A 22552-nucleotide genomic window follows, 5' to 3' on the forward strand; every position below is an offset into this window, starting at 1 on the left:
CTTGCCACAGCTCTGCTGTGGCGCCTACCTGCCCTTCAGAACGATTTGTGGGGGAAAAAAACCTCCTTTACAGCCCTCAAACAAAGCAGGAACCACTGGAGAAGCAGTTGGATGTCTCTAAGGGAAAGAAACTGCGCAACTGAGGAGCGAAAATAGGCCCCTCCCACCTCACTCGATGTTTTGAGGCCTATTAGAAAAACACCTGAGTCTCTTAATTAACCATGTGGGTTAAAAAACCCTAAAACAAGCCACAATGACCCCTTTAGTCCCTTCAAAAAAAACGTTATAATTGCATCATTTACTGAACAAACAAAAAACGTTTTTTTCCTAACAGTGTCACCAGTAACTTATGAGCCCTTCAAGCAAGCTGAAATTCCTATCAATGTGTCTGAATACAGCTTACCCTTCCCTCATGGGGATATTGCCAGCCTTTTCTAGAATTAACACTGTCTGTCTAGAAAAAATATAGACTGAACACCGTTCCCCCAACTGAAGTTTTCCTGTACTCTTCAGCCCTTGTGAGAACAGCAGTGGATCTTAGTTACAAAGTGCTAAGATCATAATCCTCCTTGTAGAAATCTTCATCCCTTTTCTGCCAGAGAGTAAATAGTACACACCGGTACCATTTAAAATCACAAACTTTTGCTTGAGAAATAAAAAACTAACATTTTTGTCACCACACTCGCTCTGCCCTTCCTAGTTTCTAGTTTCTTAGAGTAGGCAAAGAGAATCACTGTGGGGTGGAGCTATATAGACAGCTCTGCTGTGGGTGCTCTCTTTGCCACTTCCTGTTGGGAAGGAGAATATCCCACAAGTAAGGATGAATCCGTGGACTCGATACATCTTACAAGAGAAACGGCCCTTGAGACAGAAGGTCTGGCCTTAAAGGAAGTGGCCAAGGTTGACAACTGGACATCCGGACAAGATCCACATACCAAACCTGTGAGGCCATGCTGGTGCTATCAGAAACACATCTTGGAGATCACCCATGGAAGGAGAACTAGAGGTGGAAAGATTTAAGCAAGTTGGTAAGACCAAGGAACTGCTAACGCATCCACCATCTCCGCCTGAGGATCCCTGGAAAGGTATCTGGGAAGTTTCTTGTTTAGATGGGAAGCCATCAGATCTATTTCTGGAAGACCCCACATCTGAACAATCTGAAAAAACACATCTGGATGGAGAGACCACTCCCTCGGATGTAAGGTCTGACGGCTGAGGTAATCCGCTTCCCAATTGTCTATACCTGGGAAATGAATCGCAGAAATTAGACAAGAGTTGGATTCCGTCCAAGAAAGTATCCGTGATACTTCTTTCATTGCTAAAGGACTGTGCGTCCTTCTCTGATGATTGACATATGCCACAGTTGTGATATTGTCTGTCTGAAAGCGAATGAAAAGTTCTCTCTTTAAGAGAGGCCAAGCCTGATGAGCCCTGAAAATAGCACGGAGTTCTAAGATATTGATTGGTAACCTCGCCTCTCGAGGATTCCAATCCCCTTGTGCTGTCAGAGACCCCCAGACAGCTCCCCAACCTGTAAGACTTGCATCTGTTGAGACTACAGTCCAGGAAGGACAAACAAAAGAGGCCCCTTGAACAATACGATGATGGTCTAACCACTAAGTCAGAGAGAGTAGAATGCTGGGATTTAAGAATATCAATTGTGATATCCGAGTATAATCCCTGCACCATTGATTCAGCATGCAAAGCTGCAGAGGTCTCATATGAAAACGAGCAAAGGGGATCGCGTCCAATGCTGCAGTCATGAGACCTAAAACTTCCATGCACATAGCCACTGAAGGGAATGATCGAGACTGAAGGTTTTGACAGGCTGAAACAAATTTCATTCGTCTCTGTTAGAGACAGAGTCATGGACACTGAATCTTTCTGGAAACCTAAAAAGGTGACCCTTGTTTGAGGAATCAAGAAACTCTTTGGTAAATTGATCCTCCAACCATGTCTTTGAAGAAACAACAATAGTGATTCGTGTGAGATTCTGCTAAATGAAAAGATTGAGCTAGTACCAAGATATCGTCCAAATAAGGAAACGCTGCAATACCCTGCTCTCTGATTACAGATAGGAGGACACCGAGAACCTTCAAAAAGATTCTTGGAGCTGTCGCTAGGCAAAATGGAAGAGCGAAAAAATTGTTAATGCTTGTCTAGAAAAGAGAATCTCAGAAAAAAATAGTGATCTGGATGAATCGGAACGTGAAGATAAGCGTCCTGTAAGTCTATTGTGGACATGTAATGACCTTGCTGAACAAAAGGCAGAATAATCCTTATAGTCACCATCTTGAAAGTTGGGATCCTTACAAAACGATTCAAAAACTTCAGATCCAGAACTGGTCTGAATGAATTTTCTTTCTTTGGGACAATGAATAGATTTGAATAAAAACCCAGACCCTGTTCCTGAGGCGGAATTGGTATCATCACCCCTGAAAGTTCCAGATCTGAAACACACTTAAGAAAAGCCTGAGCTTTCACAGGATTTGTTGGAACGTGAGAGAGAAAAAATCTTCTCACAGGTCTCATACTGAAACCTATTCGATACCCTTGAGAGACAATGCTCTGAATCCACTGATTCTGAACAGAATATGCCCAAATGTTTTGAAATAATTTCAATCTGCCCCCCACCAGTTGAACTGGATTGAGGGCTGCACCTTTATGCAGTTTTAGGGGCTGGCTTTGGTTTCTTATAAGGCTTGGATTTATTCCAACTTGAAGATGGCTTCCAATTGGAACCAGAGTCCTTAGGGGAAGTAGTGGTTTTCTGTTCTCTATTCTGACAAAAGGAACAAAAACGATTAGAAGCTTTAGATTTACCCTTAGATTTTTTTATCTTGGGGCAAAAAAACTCCCTTCCCCCCAGTGATAATGGAAATAATAGAATCCAACTGAGAACCAAATAAATTATTACCCTGGAAAGATAGAGATAGTAATCTAGATTTAGATACCATGTCAGCATTCCATGATTTAAGCCATAAAAGCTCTTCTAGCTAAAATAGCTTTTAGAATAGACATAAATTTAACATTAATCTTGACGACATCAAAAATAGCATCACAGATAAAATGATTAGCATGTTGAAGCAAACAAACAATGCTAGATAAATCAGGATCTGCTTCCTGTTGTGCTAAACTATCCAACCAAAAAGTTGATGCAGCCACAACATCAGCCATAGAAATGGCAGGCCTGAATATAAGCAGAATGTAAATAAGCTTTCCTCAGATAAGATTCAATCTTCCTATCTAAAGGATCCTTAAAAGAAGTACTATCTTCCAAAGGGAATAGTAGTACGTCTGGCAAGAGCAGAAATAGCCCCATCAACCTTAGGGACTTCTTCCCAAAACTCTAAATTAGCCACTGGTAAAGGATAAAATGTCTTAAAGCTAGAAGGAGGATTAAAAGAAGCACCAGGTTTAGACCATTCCTTAGCAATCACATCAGAAACCGCATCTGGGAGAGGAAAAACCTCAGGAGTAATCACAGGAGATTTAAAAACAGAATTTAAACGTTTACTGGTTTTGTTATCAAGAGGACCAGACTCCTCAATACCCAAAGTAGCCAATACTTCTTTCAGCAAAGACCAAATATATTCAATCTTAAAAAGATAAGAAGATTTATCAATTTTAATGTCTAAAGTAGGATCTTCTGAACCAGAGAGATCCTCTTCAGAGGAGGATATTTAAGTATGTTGTCGGTCATTACAAATTTCATCAGTTTTATGAGAAGTTTTAAAAGACCTTTTACGTTTATTAGAAGGTGGAATAGCAGACATACCCTTCTGTATTGCATCAGCAATATAATTTTTGATATCAACAGGGATATCATGTACATTGGATGTTGAGGGAACAACAGACGCTGTACTAGTACTAATAGAAACATTATCGGCATGCAAAAGCTTATCATGACAACTGTTACATAATATAGCCAGAGATATAATCTCAGCTTGCTTACAACAGATACACTTAGCTTTGGTAAAACTGTATTCAGGCAGCATGGTTCCTACAGTAGCTTCCGAGACAGATTCAGACTGAGACATCTTGCAAAAATGTAAAAGAAAAAATAACATTTTAAACAAATATCCAATTTCCTCATATAGCAGTTTCAGGAATGGGAAAAAATGCATATGCTAAATAGGCAGAAAAGCAAACAGCATAGCCCTCTAGAGTATAAAGAGAGCAAGGAGCATAAAGGAAGTGGTGTAAAATAACCAAAAAATATTTGGCGCCAAGTATGACGCACAACGCAAAGGAAAGTGAAATTTTTTTGGGCGTCAACCAACATCCGGAAGTGACGCAACTCGCGTCATAACAAGCGCGACTTTGCGCCAAACAACCTAACGTCAATAAAGATGCAGGAAATTACGAAACTTGCGACACTATAGACACAAATTCGTGTCAAAAAAATTTTTGCAACAAAAATGACGCAATAAATAATAGCATTTTGCGCCCTCCCAAGTCTAGATTTGCCCGGGTTATTTAAGGAAAAACAAGTCAAATTGGAAATAAAAGACTAAACCCCAGGTAAGAAAATATTAAAAAAATAACTTCCTAAAACATGATTCCCATACTGAAACTGATAGACTGCAAAGGGAAATACACATAGACCTGACTCATGGCAAATATAAGTAAATACATATATTTAAAACTTTATATTAATACATAAAGCGCCAAACATAGCTGAGAGTGTCTTAAATAATGATACATACTTACCGAAAGACACCCATCCACATATAGCAGACAGCCAAACCAGTACTGAAAACTATCAGCAGAGGTAATGGTATAAGAGTATATTGGTGATCTGAAAAAGGGAGGTAGGAGATGAATCCCTATGACCGATAACAAAGAACCTTTGAAAAGATTTCCTATGAGTGAAACCATAAATATTAACAGGCAATACTCTCTTCACGTCCCTCTGACAAACACTGTACTCTGAGAGGAATTGTGCTTCAAAATGCTTAGAAGCGCTTATCATAGAAGAAATCAAGCACAAACTTACTTCACCACCTCTATAGGAGGCAAAGTTTGTAAAACTAAGGTGTGAGTGTGGTGGGAGGTGTATTTATAGGCATTTTGAGGTTTGGGAAACTTTGCCCCCTCCTGGTAGGAATGTATATCCCATACGTCACTAGCTCATGGACTCTTTCCATTTACATGAAAGAAATATACCTAAAGGCACCATTTCTCATACATTGTATACTCTGTAGTTGGTATAGCAAGTAATTTGAAACACATTAAGGTGAAACCAATTTGACAGTACACTGTACCTCTGTTTATTACAATTAATCTTGTGATATGAAACGTCTTAATACATGAGTTGTCACATGAAAATGCACTAAAAAGGTTTATACCAGAAGCATTAACAGACAGTGATGCAGCTATGAACATTCTTTGATGAGAAGCTTCAGGTGTGTCATTGATTACAATGGAGTTGATGCTTTCTTTTTCTATCAAAACAGACCTAGGTAAAACACGGAGAAGAAATGTTATTTTGTTTAGCAGTACATTCTTCACTTGTGAAATATAATACCCTTTCTATAAGCTATCAAAGGCAAAATGAACTTCAATATCAGGTCCTACTATCAGGGTGCTTTTATTAAAACCTAATCTTTCGTATAATCGAATAAAAAAATATTTGGCCAGTATTTGAATTATATACGTTAATAAATATGATTGGCATGAAGACATAAGGCCTATCAAGGCTAATGAAAAATGATTAATTTTGCAATTGCTTTGCTGATATTGAAAGCAGGTCATGCTTTCAATATGAGTAAAACAAATGCAAAATGAATGATTTTTCATAGACAATAATATAAATGGTTAAAAAAATTCAGGGCAATACATAATTATTTCTTCTTGAAAGTGAAAGTTTAATACTTACCTAAATTTAGAAACTCTCATCATGCTATGAAACTGAACTTCGTAAGGATTATATGGGCCATGAAGTAGAACCTAAATTACACAGAAATGTTTTATTAATATATAAATTCAGGTGATCAAAATGTGTAAATAAAATATTTTTTACACCTTTTTGCTGTTAAGTTATAGCGTAAATATTTTTCTTCTTCTAAATCTTTATTTGTTTAACTTTATCCGTACACACACACACACACATATATACTGTATATATAAATAATGTAAACAAAATCAGCTATTAGAATGGAAAGTAATTGTCAGTTTGCACCATACTGTACCTTACAAAAAAAGTGAAAAAGACTATTATAAAAAGGTATTATAATCAATTAGAGCTTTTTCATTTAGAGTTATTAAAGACAAAAGAGATGCATTTTAACTCGGGACCTACATCGTAACAGACCTAATCTTCAGGTTTGCTATGGGAAGATCACGTTAGTATAGTGAAGCACAATTATTAATCAGCTGATTTTAAAACCTGTGCTGAAACATCCTGAAAATGTGACCTGCTCAGAGAGCTGTCAGTGGTGTGAATATCATTGGCTATAACGCCATTTGCATTATCATGATGTGATACAAGCCACCTCTCAAAAACGCTCCTATTCAAACCCATCTTATTGCTCCACTTATTTCACATTAAAAGTGAACCTCGAAAATGAAGGTACCTAAAATGGATATTAAACACTGAAGCATTCCTCTAAAGAAATTAAAAATATTATTGTTTAATCTACCTTACAACTCTGTGCGCCAAACTTTTTAGCAGAAAAGTTTTCCAGCAGGTTGTTAATAAGAACTTTTTCTTTTTCTCCAAAGTTGGACACTGCTGTCTTGGTTTTATTTCTTTTTGAATAAACCTCTTTTAAGACTTCATTGCTTTGCTATAAAAAAAACAAAGGAAAAAAATATATATTGATATTGTAAAAGATAAACATACTATTTAAACAGTTAGCCATTTTCTCCAAATATAATTTGGAATTACTACTTCCTTCCACAAAAAAAGGAATAGGTCATATCTAACTTGCTTAAAATTGTATGCTCTATCTGAATCATTAAATAATAATAATTTGGATATTATGAGGCTTCTCCCTTTGATGCAGGATTCTACCATATATGCAACTGGATCCTTGCTATAGTATAATTTATTTATCTGTATCATTGTATTCTTATGGGCAATGTGCTGTCTACAGCCAAGACAGTATGATGTGTCTGTATTATTATGCATACATGAAGCTTTACCGCTTAGAACCCACTGTTAAATATAAAGGAGATAGCTGACTATATATGCCTTTTCGCTTGGAAATGATAGACTATTTGCGTAGGGATATTGGTTACTTCTTGATGTTCACTGATAGCTATCACCCCTTAGCTCACATATTGTATTGCCGATTACATACACCTTCTTATGCGGAGATGGTAACCTATATGTGTAAGGATCTTGACCCTATGCTACTAGAAGCTACAGGAGAGCTAGGGCCCTGCTGTTAGGTTAAGTCAAATATCTCCACTGCTATTAGCTTACCCCTAGAAGTTGTTACTTATAGTTGGGCCAACTGTTTCCTCTCTCATACGTTCAGCTGTATTGTAGTTTGCATTTTAATTAACCCTATGCTATAAGAAACCATAAGAGAGCCATTGCCCTGCTGTTAGGCAAGTCTCCGCCCCCCCCCCCCATAAATACCCCAAAGTGCTCTGGAGTTCTCCAGTAGTCACTCTTGCGGTTTTCCTTGTAACATACCGCACTTTTCCTCCTGTATACACTCAACTAATGTTTATGCTTTAAACATATTTGTTTAAGATGTTTTGTATGTTGGTATATAATATGTTTAGCCTGATGGTAGATAATACTATTTGCATATTTCACCATACTTTGTTATATATTGTTGCACATTACAGCTTTCTTTTATCTGCTGCTACACATGCTATACTATTTGAACTATACATTGTTCTGTCTGCACAATCAGGTATATCCAACTTCTGCATATGCTTTAAAAATATTTGCTTAAATGCCGCCATATATGTTATACAATTTGAAATATATATTGTTCAGTCTGAAGCAATCAGGTATACTCCACTATTGCATATGCTTTAAAAAAAATTGTTTAAGATATTGTGCATACTGGTATATAAAAAGTTCAATATAATAGTTGATACTATTATTACATATTTCTTAATATTCTGTTATGTCTTGTTGCATATTAGAGCTGTCTTATATGCGGATAAATATGCTATATAATTTGAAATATCTACTGTTCAGCTTGAAACTACCCTAACTTCCAGATATATATTTGCTGATGTGTGATTTCCCCGTATTTCATGTTAACTAATGGCCTCCAGCAGTATGTATGTCTCTTTTATATTTTTTGTGTTCTTTGAGACCACAATATCCATGTTGAATGATTATTCTGTATTATTTGAAAAACTCAATAAAAATTATTTAAAAAATAAAATAATAATTTGGGTTTAGTATCCCATTAAATACTGGTTGGAGGTCTGTCATGAGTTGTCTAGAGTATGGGACTGGACAACCCTGCTGGTAGGCCACAAACCGACATGCCCCCCACTACGTGCTCTGGCAGGCTCCACATATAAGGAATACTGGGAAGGCCTTTCAGAATGCCATTGCACAGGTGCACATGTAGCAGCAGTTCAGTGGGAGGACAGAGTGGCACAAGGAGTAGACAGGACTGGACCTGGACAACTCGGGAAAGTAGTGATACCAGCCCACTGACACTAATGAACCAACTGACACCAATGCATCTGAATATAAATATATTGACATGCATGTATATATTTATCTAGCTATATAAAATATATATACTGACATATCTATCTATATATATATAGTTATATATCTATATATATTTACATATCATATATAATTTTATATCTATATATATATATATATATATATATATATATATATACACATATACACACACACGTTTGAGAGTATATATATATACTAGTCCTAAAGCCCGTTCACACGGGCCGTGTTGTGTTGTTATTATTCATTCATTCACTCTCTCTCTCTCTCTCTCCTGTGCGCGCCTTCAATTGCCGGTCCTCGCGCTGCTTTCTTTCACTGATCAGCTGTGCTGCCGGGTCCTCGCGCTGCTGCCGGGTGGGTGCGCGTGCGATCAGCTGCAAGAGTTTGTCTGAACTGCGCATGACGGCTTCAGACAAACTCTTGTCTTTTATAATATAGGATGTTCAAAGAGAGAATAAAGCACTCACTGGTCTTCAGTCAACAAAGTAATTAATTTATTGTGATGTGACGTTTCGGGGTTAAAGGGACACTTGACACAAATTTTTTCTTTCATGATTCAGATAGAGCATGCAATTTTAAGCAACTTTCTAATTTACTCCTATTATCAATTTTTCTTTCTTCTCTTGCTATCTTTATTTGAAAAAGAAGACATCTAAGCTTTTTTTTGGGTTCAAAACCAAAAAACATAATTTATGCTTACCTGATAAATGTATTTCTCTTGTGGTGTATCCAGTCCACGGATCATCCATTACTTGTGGGATATTCTCCCCAACAGGGAGCTGCAAGAGGATCACCCACAGCAGAGCTGTCTATATAGCTCCTCCCCCAACTGCCACTCCCCAGTCATTCGACCGAAGACAAGCAAGAGAAAGGAGAAACTATAGGGTGCAGTGGTGACTGTAGTTTAAAAATAAAAAACACCTGCCTTGAAATGACAGGGCGGGCCGTGGACTGGATACACCACAAGAGAAATAAATTTATCAGGTAAGCATAAATTATGTTTTCTCTTGTAAGGTGTATCCAGTCCACGGATCATCCATTACTTGTGGGATACCAATACCAAAGCTATAGGACACAGATGAAGTGAGGGACAAGGCAGGAACTTAACCCCTTAATGACAACTGACGTACCAGGTACGTCATGCATTAACAAGTAGTTAATGACAATGGACGTACCTGGTACGTCAGTTGTCTAGGAGAGTGCTGGAAGCGATCGCAATCGCTTCCAGCAGCTCTCAGGGTATTGCAGTGATGCCTCCATATGGAGGCATCCTGCAATACCTTTTTTAGAAGACTCCGATGCAGAGAGGGCCACTCTGTGGCCCTCTCTGCACCGGTAGTTCGTTGGTGGGTGGGAGCGCAACAGGGAGGTGGGTGGGCGGCCCATCGCTACCCGGCGCGCATTAGCTGGCCACTGACACCAATGAGGGAAGAGGGGGGGGGGGGGGGGGAATATATATATTTTTTAAATCATATAAAAGGATCTGGGAGGGGGAGGGAGGTAGGGGTATTGTGGGGGGCTGCTACACTACAGAAAACCCCCCAAAAAAGAAAATACTTATATATATAACCCCCCAAAAAAGAAAATACTTATATGTTTTTGTGCAAATTGGGTACTGGCAGACAGCTGCCAGTACCCAAGATGGCCGCAATTAGATAGGGGAGAGGGTTAGAGAGCTGGGGGGGGGGGGGGGGGATCATGGAGGTTGGGGCTAAGGCAGGAGTCCATCACAGCTAAAATATTTTATTTTTTTTATAAAAAAAAAAAAAAAACTCCTTTTATTTAGTACTGGCAGACTTTCTGCCAGTACTTAAGATGGCGGGGACATTTGTGGGGTGGGGGAGGGAAGGGAGCTGTTTGGGAGGGATCAGGGGGTGGGATGTGTCAGGTGGGAGGCTGATCTCTACCCTAAAGCTAAAATTAACCCTGCAAGCTCCCTACAACCTACCTAATTAACCCCTTCACTGCTGGGCATAATTTACGTGTGGTGCGCAGCAGCATTTAGCGGCCTTCTAATTACAAAAAAGCAATGCCAAAGCCATATAAGTCTGCTATTTCTGAACAAAGGGGATCCCAAAGAAGCTTTTACAACAATTTGTGCCATAATAGCACAAGCTGTTTGTAAATAATTTCAGTGAGAAACCTAAAATTGTGAAAAATGTAAAGTTTTTTTTTTATTTGCTCGCATTTGGCGGTGAAATGGTGGAATAAAATATACCAAAATGTGTCTAGATCAATACTTTGGGTTGTCTTCTAACAAAAAATATATACATGTCAAGGGATATTCAGGTATTCCTGACAGATATCAGGGTTCCAATGTAACTAGCGCTAATTTTGAAAAAAAGTGGTTTGGAAATAGCGAAGTGCTACTTGTATTTATGGCCCTATAACTTGCAAAAAAAGCTAAGAACATGTAAACATTGGGTATTTCTAAACTCAGGACAAAATTTAGAAACTATTTAGCATGGGTGTTTTTTGGTGATTGTAGATGTGTAACAGATTTTGGGGGTCAAAGTTAGAAAAAGTGTGTTTTTTTCCATTTTTTCCTCATATTTTATTATTTTTTTTTAGTAAATTATAAGATATGATGAAAATAATGGTATCTTTAGAAAGTCCATTTAATGGCGAGAAAAACGGTATATAATATGTGTGGGTACAGTAAATGAGTAAGAGGAAAATTACAGCTAAACACAAACACTGCAGAAATGTAAAAATAGCCATTGTCATTAAGGGTAAGAAAATTGAAAAATGGTCCGGTCATTAAGGGGTTAAACGGAAGGAACCACTGCCTGGAAGACCTTTCTCCCAAAAATAGCCTCCGAAGAAGCAAAAGTATCAAATTTGTAGAATTTAGAAAAAGTATGAAGCGAAGACCAAGTCGCCGCCTTACAAATCTGTTCAACAGAAGCCTCATTCTTAAAAGCCCATGTGGAAGCTACCGCTCTAGTAGAATGAGCCGTAATTCTTTCAGGAGGCTGCTGGCCAGCAGTCTCATAAGCTAAGCGGATTATACTTCTTAGCCAAAAAGAGAGAGAAGTTGCTGAAGCCTTTTGGCCTCTCCTCTGTCCAGAGTAGACAACAAACAATGCAGATGTTTGACGAAAATCTTTAGTAGCTTGTAAAGAAAACTTTAAAGCACGAACCACGTCAAGATTGTGTAATAGACATTCCTTATTCGAAGAAGGATTAGGACACAGTGACGGAACAACAATCTCCTGATTGATATTCTTATTAGATACCACCTTAGGTAGAAAACCAGGTTTGGTACGTAACACTACCTTATCTGCATGGAAAATGAGATAAGGGGAATCACATTGTAAAGCAGATAACTCCGAAACTCTTCGAGCTGAGGAGATAGCTACTAAAAACAGAACTTTCCAAGATAAGAGCTTAATATCTATGGAATGCAAAGGTTCAAACGGAACCCCTAAGAACTAAATTTAAACTCCATGGTGGAGCAACAGGTTTAAACACAGGCTTGATTCTAAACAGAGCCTGACAGAACGCCTGAACATCTAGAACCTCAGCCAGACGTTTGTGCAAAAGGATAGACAGAGCAGAAATCTGTCCCTTTAAGGAACTAGCTGACAAACCCTTCTCCAATCCTTCTTGGAGAAAGGATAATATCCTAGGAATCCTGACTTTACTCGATGAGTAACCCTTGGAATCACACCAATGAAGATATTTACACCATATCTTATGATAGATTTTCCTGGTGACAGGCTTTCGCGCCTGTATTAAGGTATCAATGACCGACTCGGAGAAACCACGCTTTGACAAAATCAAGCGTTCAATCTCCAAGCAGTCAGACGCAGAGAAATCAGATTTGGATGGTTGAAAGGACCCTGAAGTAGAAGGTCCTGTCTCAGCGGCAGAGTCCATGGTGGAAAGGATGACATGTCCACCAGATCTGCATACCAAGTCCTGCGTGGCCACGCAGGTGCTATCAAAATCACAGAAGCTCTCTTCTGCTTGATCTTGGCAATCAGACGAGGGAGCAGAGGAAACGGTGGAAACACATAAGCCAGGTTGAAGGACCAAGGCGCTGCTAGAGCATCTATCAGTGCTGCCTTGGGATCCCTGGACCTGGATCCATAACAAGGAAGCTTGGCGTTCTGACGAGACGCCATGGGATCCAGTTCTGGTTTTCCCCAAAGTTGAATCAACTGTGCCAACACCTCCGGATGGAGCTCCCAGTCCCCCGGATGAAAAGTTTGTCGACTTAGAAAATCCGCCTCCCAGTTCTCTACTCCTGGGATATTAATAGCTGATAGATGGCAAGAGTGAATCTATGCCCATAGAATTATCTTTGAAACCTCCAACATTGCTAGGGAACTCCTTGTTCCCCCTTGATGGTTGATGTAAGCTACAGTCGTGATGTTGTCCTGACTGAAATCTGATGAACCTGACCGCAGCTAGCTGAGGCCAAGCCTGAAGAGCATTGAATATCGCTCTTAGTTCCAGAATGTTTATCGGAAGGAGTGCCTCCTCCTGAGTCCACGATCCCTGAGCCTTCAGGGAGTTCCAGACTGCACCCCAGCCCAGAAGGCTGGAATCTGTTGTAACTATTGTCCAATCTGGCCTGCGGAAGGTCATACCTTTGGACAGATGGGCCAGAGATAGCCACCAGAGAAGAGAATCCCTGGTCTCTTGATCCAGATTTAGTAGAGGGGACAAATCTGTGTAATTCCCATTCCACTGACCGAGCATGCAGAGTTGCAGCGGTCTGAGATGTAGGTGGGCAAATGGCACTATGTCCATTGCCGCTACCATTAAGCCGATTACTTCCATACACTGAGCCACTGAAGGGCGAGAAGTAGAATAAAGAACACGGCAGGAATTTAGAAGTTTTGACAACCTGGCCTCTGTCAGGTAAATCTTACTTTTTTACAGAATCTATCAGAGTTCCCAGGAAGGAAACTCTTGTGAGAGGGGACAGAGAACTCTTTTCGTTGTTCACTTTCCACCCATGAGACCTCAGAAATGCCAGAACAATGTCCGTATGTGACTTGGCAATTTGAAAATTCGACGCCTGTATCAGAATGTCGTCTAGGTAAGGGGCTACTGCTATACCCCGCGGCCTTAGGACCGCCAGAAGTGACCCCAGAACCTTTGTAAAGATTCTTGGTGCTGTAGCTAACCCGAAGGGAAGAGCTACAAACTGGTAATGCCTGTCTAGGAAGGCGAACCTGAGAAACCGACGATGATCTCTGTGTATCGTAATGTGAAGATAAGCATCCTTTAAGTCCACGGTAGTCATATATTGACCCTCCTGGATCATAGGTAGGATGGTTCGAATAGTCTCCATTTTGAAGGATGGGACCCTGAGAAATTTGTTTAGGCTCTTGAGATCTAAGATTGGTCTGAAGGTTCCCTCTTTCTTGGGAACCACAGATTTGAATAGAATCCTTGCCCCTGTTCCTCCCTTGGAACTGGGTGGATCACTCCCATAACTAGGAGGTCTTGAATACAATGTAAGAATGCCTCTCTCTTTATCTGGTTTCCAGATAATTGTGAGAGGTGAAATCTTCCTTTTGGGGAAGAAGCTTTGAAGTCCAGAAGATACCCCTGGGACACAATTTCCAACACCCAGGGATCCTGGACATCTGTTGCCCAAGCCTGGGCGAAGAGAGAAAGTCTGCCCCCTACTAGATCCGTTACCGGATCGGGGGCTAATCCTTCATGCTGTCTTAGAGGCAGCAGCAGGCTTTTTGGCCTGCCTTCCTTTGTTCCAAGCCTGGTTAGGTCTCCAGACCGGCTTGGACTGGGCAAAATTTCCCTCTTGTTTAGTATTAGAGGAAGTTGATGCTGCGCCAGTCTTGAAGTTTCGAAAGGCACGAAAATTAGTCTGTTTGGTGCTTAATTTGTTGGACCTATCCTGAGGAAGGGCGTGACCTTTTCCTCCAGTAATATCAGAAATGATCTCCTTCAGTCCGGGCCCGAATAGGGTCTGTCCCTTGAAGGGAATATTGAGAAGCTTAGACTATGAAGTAACGTCAGCTGACCAGGATTTAAGCCATAACGCCCTACGTGCTTGAATAGCAAAACCTGAGTTCTTAGCCGTTAGTTTGGTTAAATGAACAACAGCGTCAGAAACAAATGAATTGGCTAGCTTAAGAGCTTTAAGCTTGTCAAGTATATAATCCAATGGGGTTTCTATGTGTAGAGCCTCTTCCAGAGACTCAAACCAGAAGGCCGCAGCAGCAGTGACAGGGGCAATGCATGCAAGAGGCTGGAGAATAAAACCCTGTTGAATAAACATTTTCTTAAGGTAACCCTCTAACTTTTTATCCATTGGATCTAGGAAAGCACAACTGTCCTCGACTGGGATAGTTGTACGCTTCGCTAGGGTAGAGACTGCTCCCTCCACCTTAGGGACCGTTTGCCATAAGTCCTGTGTAGCGGCATCTATGGGAAACATCTTTTTAAAAACAGGAGGGGGAGAGAATGGTACACCTGGTCTATCCCATTCCTTAGTAATAATTTCTGAAAACCTCTTAGGTATTGGAAAAACATCAGTGTAAACAGGCACTGCATAGTATTTATCCAATCTACACAATTTCTCTGGGACCATAATGGTGTCACAGTCATTCAGAGCAGCTAAAACCTCCCTGAGCAACACGCGGAGGTGTTCAAGCTTAAATTTAAATGTAGACATATCAGAATCAGGTTGAATTATCTTCCCTGAGTCAGAAAAATCACACACAGATAGAAGCTCTCCTTCCTCAGCTTCTGCATATTGTGAGGGAATATCAGACATAGCTACTAAAGCATCAGAGTGCTCTGAATTTTTCCTAGTCCCAGAGCTGTCTCGCTTTCCTTGTAACCCTGGTAGTTTGGACAATACCGCTGTAAGGGTATGATCCATAACTGCCGCCATGTCTTGTAAGGTAAATGCTATGGGCGCGCTAGATGTACTTGGCGCCTCTAGAGCGGGCGTCCCTTGAGCGGGAGTCATAGGTTCTGACACGTGGGGAGAGTTAGTCGGCATAACTTCCCCCTTGTCAGTTTCCTCTGGTGATAAATCTTTTAAAGCCAGAATATGATCTTTATAGCTTATAGTAAAATCAGTGCATTTGGTACACATTCTAAGAGGGGGTTCCACAATGGCTTCTAAACATAATGAACAATGAGTTTTCTCTATGTCAGACATGTTTAAACAGACTAGTAATGAGACCAGGAAGCTTGTAAAACACTTTAATAACCGTGAACAAGCAAAAAATAAAAACGGTACTGTGCCTTTAAGAGAAAAAAACAATCACAAACTGCAAAACAGTGAAAAAAAGCAGTAAATTTTACGAAATTTTTACAGTGTGTATAATAGACTTAAATAGCATTGCACCCACTTGCAAATGGATGATTAACCCCTTAGTTTCAAAACCAGATAAAAAAAACGATATAAACATTTTTAAACAGTCACAACCAACTGCCACAGCTCTGCTGTGGCCCTACCTGCCCATACAACGACTTTGGAAGGCACAAAAACCCTTTAGAGAGGTCCTATATGTTCAGTGGACTCCTTCAGGGAAGCTGGAAGTCTCAAGCTGCAAAAACTACTGCACGATTTAGGCCTGAAATTAGGCCCCTCCCAACCTGTACTCACAGTGAGAGGGCCATAAAAATCTATCCCTAGGCAAAATCTAGTCAGCCATGTGGAAAAACTGGGCCCCAGAATAAAGTTTTATCACCATTTGTAATAAACGTTTATATACATCAAGCAAACGTTATATCTATTCAGTAATGAAAGTAAATAACAAAAATATTACCCTTTACAGCAAGCATGATACCAGTCGTTATTAAATCACTATAATCAGGCTTACCTTAAATAAATCAGGTACTGTCAGCATTTTCTAGCTTATCCTCTCTCTAGAAATTTTTTTAACTGCACATACCTCAGAGCAGGAGACCCTGCACGCCATTCCCCGAGCTGAAGTTACTCATCTCTTCAGTTATGTGTGAGAACAGCAGTGGATCTTAGTTACAAACTGCTAAGATCATCAAAAACCTCAGGCAGACTCTTCTTCAACTTTCTGCCTGAGGCTAAAATAGTACAACTCCGGTACCATTTGAAAATAATAAACTTTTGATTGAAGATAAACTACATTAATGGACCACATCTCTCTAGCAACTACCCATGTCGAGAGCTGCAAGAGAATGACTGGGGAGTGGTGGTTGGGGGAGGAGCTATATAGACAGCTCTGCTGTGGGTGATCCTCTTGCAGCTCCCTGTTGGGAGTGGATACACCTTACAAGAGAAATTATGTTTTCTTTCATGTAAGTGGCAAGAGTCCATGAGCTAATGACATATGGGATATAATACCCAAGATGTGGAAATCACAGAGTCACTAGAGAGGGAGGGATAAAATAAAAACAGCTATTTTCGCTGAAAAAAAGATATCCAAATAATTAATGCCTATGATTAAAAAAACTCAAATCATAGGCAAACAGCTGCCTGAAGAACTTTTCTACCAAAGACTGCCTTTGAAGAAGTCAATTCATCAAAATGGTAAAATTTAGTAAATGTATGCAAAGAAGGACCAAGTTGCTGCTTTGCAAATCTGATCAACTGAAACTCCATTCTTGAAAGCCCAAGAAGTGGCAACTGATTTAGTAGAATTAGCTGTAATTCTCTGAGGCGGAGACTGCCCCGCCTCCAAATAAGCCTTGTGAATCAAAAGTTTCAACCAAGATGACAAAGAAATGGCAGAGGCTTTCTGACCTTTCCTGGAACCATAGAAAATAACAAATAGACCAGAAGTCTTTCTGAAATCCTTAGTAGCATCAACATAGTATTTCAAAGCTCCAAAGAATGTAGAGATCTCTCAAAAGAATTCTTAGGATTAGGACACAAGGAAGGAACAACAATTTCCCTACTAATGTTGTTAGAATTCACAACCTTATGTAAGAATTTAAACGAAGTCCGTAAAACCGCTTTATCTTGATGGAATATCAGATAAGGAGACTCACAAGAGAGAGCCGACAACTCAGAAACTCTTCTAGCAGAAGAGATAGCCAAAAGAAATAACACTTTCCAAGAAAGTAGTTTAATATCCAAAGAATGCATAGGCTCAAAAGGAGGAGCGTGCAAAATCCTTAAAACCAAATTAAGACTCCAAGGAGGAAAAATAGACTTAACAGGTTTGATACGAACCAAAGCCTGAACAAAACAGTGAATATCAGGAAGTTTAGCAATCTTTCTATGAAATAAGACAAGAAAGAGCAGAGATTTGTCCCTTCAAAGTATTTGCAGACAAACCCTTATTTAAACCATCCTGAAGAAACTGTAAAATCAGAGGAATTCTAAAAGAATGCCAAGAAAAATTATGAGAGGAGCACCATGAAATATAGGTTTTCCAAACTCGATAATAAATCTTCCTCGAAACAGACTTACGAGCCTGTAACATAGTGTCAATCACTGAGTCAGAGAAACCTCTATGACTAAGAACTAAGCGTTCAATTTCCATACCTTCAAAATTTAGAGATTTGAGATCCTGATAAAAAACAGCCCTTGAGACATAAGGTCTGGCCTCAAAGAAAGTGGCCAAGGCTGACAACTGGACATCCGGACAAGATCCGCATACCAGAACCTGTGAGGCCATGCAGGTGCTATCAGAAACACATGAGATTGTTCCATTATGATCTTGGAAATCACCCTTGGAAGAAGAACCAGAGGTGGAAAAATGTAAGCAGGTTGGTAAAACAAAGGAACTGCTAAAGCATCCACCATCTAAGCCTGGAGATCTTTGGATCTGGAAAGATATATGGGAAGTTTCTTGTTCAAACAAGAGGCCATCAGATCTATTTCTGGAAGACCCCACATTTTTGCAATAGAGATCATAGTCCAGGAAGGACGAACAAAAGAGGCCTCTCAAACAATACAGTGATGGTCCAATCACCAAGACAGAGAGTGTTGAATCTTGGGATTTAAGTATATCAGTTGTGATATCCGAGTATAATCCCTGCACCATTGATTCAGCATGCAAAGCTGTAGAGGTCTCATATGAAAACGAGTAGGGGGGATCGTGTCCGATGCTGCAGTCATAAGACCTAAAACTTCCATACACAAAGCCACTGAAGGGAACGATTGAGACTGAAGGTTTTAGACAAGCTAAAACCAATTTCATTTGCCTCTTGTCTGTTAAAGTCAGAGTCATGGACACTGAATCTATCTAGAAAACTAAAAAGGTGACCGTTGTTTGAGGAATCAAGAAACTCTTTTGTAAATTGATCCTCCAACCATGCCTTTGAAGAAACCACACTAGTTGTTTTGTGTGAGATTATGCTAAATGAAAAGACTGAGCTAGTACCAAGATTTCGCCCAAATAAGGAAACACCTTAATACCCTGCTCTCTGATTACAGATAGAAGAGCACAGAGAAACTTCGAAAAGATTCTTGGAGCTGTTGCTAGGCGAAATGGAAGAGCGACAAACTGGTAATGCTGGTCTAGTAAAGAGAATCTTAGAAACCGATAGATTCGAATAGAACCCCAAACCCTGTTCCTGTAGAGGAACTGGAACAATAACCCCTGAAAGCTCTAGATCTGAAACACATTTCAGAAAAGCCTGAGCCTTCACAGGATTTGTTGGAACATGAGAAAGAATTTTCCCACGGGAGCTCTTATTCTGAAACCTATCCGATACCCTTGAGACACAATATTCTGAATCCACTGATTCTGAACAGAACCTGACCAAATTTCCTGAAATTATTTCAATCTGCCCCCCACCAGCTGATTGAGATTGGATTGAGCGCCGTACCTTCATACAGTCTTGGGGGCTGGATTTGGTTTTTTATAAGGCTTGGTTTTATTCCAATTTAAAGATGGTCTCCAATTGGAACCAGAGGCATTAAGAGAAGGAGCAGACTTTTGTTACTTATTCTGACAAAAGGAACGAAAACTATTAGGAGCCTTAAACTTACCCTTAGACTGTTTATCTTGGGGTTAAAACTCTCCTTTCCCCCCAGTGATAGTGGAAATAATAGAATCCAATTGAGAACCAAATACATTTTTATAACAAAAACAGAAAAGAGACAGAGCGCAACCACCTCTGAGCGTAAAACTGTTTATTACAAACTCTCAGCTAAAAAAAGAAGGTACAAGGACCAGTGCATAACAAGCATGTACATAAGACAAAAAAATGCAGTCATAAAAAAGTCACCACCGTTCCAGATCCTCCTTAAATCCCCAGAACGTGCTGTTCTATTCCCTTGCTCCACTGCTCGTCTGAGATCCTTAGGAGCGGGTAGCGAGGACAACTAGGACGCCACCGGAAGTAGTTCAGGTAACCGCTACGTCACGGATCCACCGTCCCACTGTCTGAAGCCGTCGATGGCTACTACACTGTAGCCAGGTCCTGAAGTGCACTCTACGCGTTTCGTCGGGTTGCAACCCGACTTTGTTACCCTGGAAAGAAAGAAAAATAGTAATCTAGATTTAGACACCATGTCAGCATTCCAAGATTTAAGCCATAAAGCTCTTCGTGCTAAAATAGCTAAAGACATAGATTTAATATCAATCTTAATAATATCAAATATAGCATCACAAATGAAATGATTAGCATGTTGAAGCAGAATAATACTGCTAGACAAATCAGGATCTTCTACTAGACGAGCTAAACTGCTAAACCAAAAAGTTGAAGCAGCAGCCACATCAGCCATAGAAATCGCAGGTCTAAGAATATAACCAGAATGTAAATAAGCTTTCCTTGGATAAGATTCAATCTTTCTATCTAAAGGATCCTTAAAAGAAGTACTATCTTCCATAGTAATAGTAGTACGTTTGGCAAGAGTGGAAATAGCCCCATCAACCTTAGGGTATTCTTCTCAAAACTCTAAATTAGCCACAGGTAAAGGATAAGAATTCTTAAACCTAGAAGAAGGATTAAAAGAAGAACCAGGCTTAGAGCATTCCTTAGTAATCATATCAGAAACAGCATCTGGAATAGGAAAAAACTCAGGTGCAACCTTAGAAGGTTTAAAAACAGAATTTAAACGTTTACTAGCTTTGTTATCAAGAGGATTAGACTCTTCAATACCCAAAGTAACCAGAAATTCCTTCAACAAAGAACGAACATAATCAATCTTAAACAGATAGGAAGATTTGTCAATTTCAGAATCTGATTCAGGATCCTCTGAACCAGAGGAATCATCAGCAGAGGATATTTCAGTATGCTGTTGGTCAATACAAATTTCATCAGAATTATGAGGTTTTAAAAGACCTTTTACGTTTATTTGAAGGCGGAATAGCAGACATAGCCTTATCTATAGCTGCAGCAATATAATTCTTAACATCTACAGGAATATCAGGTACATTAGACGTTGAAGGAACAACAGACAATGTATTTGTACTAATAGAAACATTATCAGCATGCAAAAGCTTTTTATGACAGATGCCACATATTGAGCTTTAGAAATAAAATCAGTTAATTTACAACAGACACACTTAGCTTTGGTAGAACTGTGTTCAGACAGCATGGTTTCTACAGCAACATAAGAGGCAGGATCAGACTGAGACATCTTGTAAAATGTAAAAAGAAAAAAACAACAGTTAAAATATCGAATTTCCTCATATAGCAGTTTCAGGAATAGGAAAAAATGCTTATGCTAAAGTAAGATGCAAAAATATAAGCATCATTGCTCATAAAAATATGAAGAGAACCAGAAGCATTAAAGGAAGAGGGGTAATATAAAAAAAAATTGGCGCCAAAGCTAACACCAGGAAATGACGCAACTCGCGTCATAAGAAGCGTGACTTTGTGCTAAAATAACTAACGTTAACAAAGACGCAGGAAATTACAAGATTAGACGCAATTTTGCGGCAAAAATGTTTTTGCTCAAAAAATGACGCCATAAAAAAACGGCATTTTGCGTCCTTGCGAGCCTAGTTTTGCCCGTGACATTTTTGGAAAACAAAGTCAAATTGAAAAAACTGAAACCCCAGGTAAGAAAAAATTAAATAATCTTCCCAAACATAAATTCCATACTGAAACTGATAGTCTGCAAAAAAAAAAAAAAGGGAAATATACATAAACCTGACTCATGGCAAATATAAGAATATTTATATATAAACACATATATTTATAAAGCGACAAACATAGCTGAGAGTGTCTTAATAAATGATACATACTTACCAGAAGACACCCATCCACATATAGCAGATAGCCAAACCAGTACTGAAAAATATCAGCAGAGATAATGGTATAGGAGTATAACTTCTATCTGAAAAGGGATGCAGGGGATGAATCCCTGCGACCGATTACAGAGAGCCTTTGAAAGGATTTCCCAATGGTGAAACCACTAAATCAACAGGCAATACTCCCTTCACATCCCTCTGACAAACACTGTACTCTGAGGAATTGGGCTTCAGAATGCTTAGAAGCGCCTATCATAGAAGAAATCGAGCACAAATAAATTCACCACCTCCATAGGTGGCAAAGTTTGTAAAACTGAGGTATGTGAGTGGTGGGAGGTGTAGTTATAGGCATTTTGAGGTTTGGGAAACATTGCCCCCTCCTGGTAGGAATGTATATCCCATACATCACTATTTCATGGACTCTTGCCACTTACATGAAAGAAAGAGGCATCCGTGAGCAGGCTATTGCATGTCACGCAACTCACGCAGCCTTTCTTCTTTTGTAACCACAAACGAGATGTGACTTCAGGCAAAATATCAGTTTTCAAAAGTAGGTCTCTCAGGTTCCTACCTCTTTTGTAGGCAACCCTGGGTGTACCCCAATGGGTAAACGGTAATGTGGGGTCAGTTTGGATGAGTTTCCATTCATCTCTAATGGCTCTTGTGATAATATTTTTGTCCGGTGTGTAGATTGTGACAAAAGTAAAGCATTGTTGATCGTCAGAGCTCATGGGTTCATTCA

General features: G+C 39.6%; 1 protein-coding gene across 1 annotated transcript in view; it reads right to left on the reverse strand.

Moving 5' to 3' along the window:
- The window catches only part of TDRD9 (tudor domain containing 9), a 680447-nt gene that overhangs the window by 57780 nt on the left and 600115 nt on the right, over positions 1-22552 (reverse strand). The window contains exons 17-19 of the mRNA XM_053706205.1: positions 6645-6791; positions 5882-5952; positions 5352-5461 (exon numbers count right to left, since the gene is read on the reverse strand). Coding sequence (XP_053562180.1) covers positions 5352-5461; positions 5882-5952; positions 6645-6791 — 328 coding nt within the window. The remainder of the gene's footprint in view (positions 1-5351; positions 5462-5881; positions 5953-6644; positions 6792-22552) is intronic.

The sequence above is a fragment of the Bombina bombina genome, chromosome 1, assembly GCF_027579735.1.
Source record: "Bombina bombina isolate aBomBom1 chromosome 1, aBomBom1.pri, whole genome shotgun sequence".
NCBI lineage: Eukaryota > Metazoa > Chordata > Amphibia > Anura > Bombinatoridae > Bombina > Bombina bombina.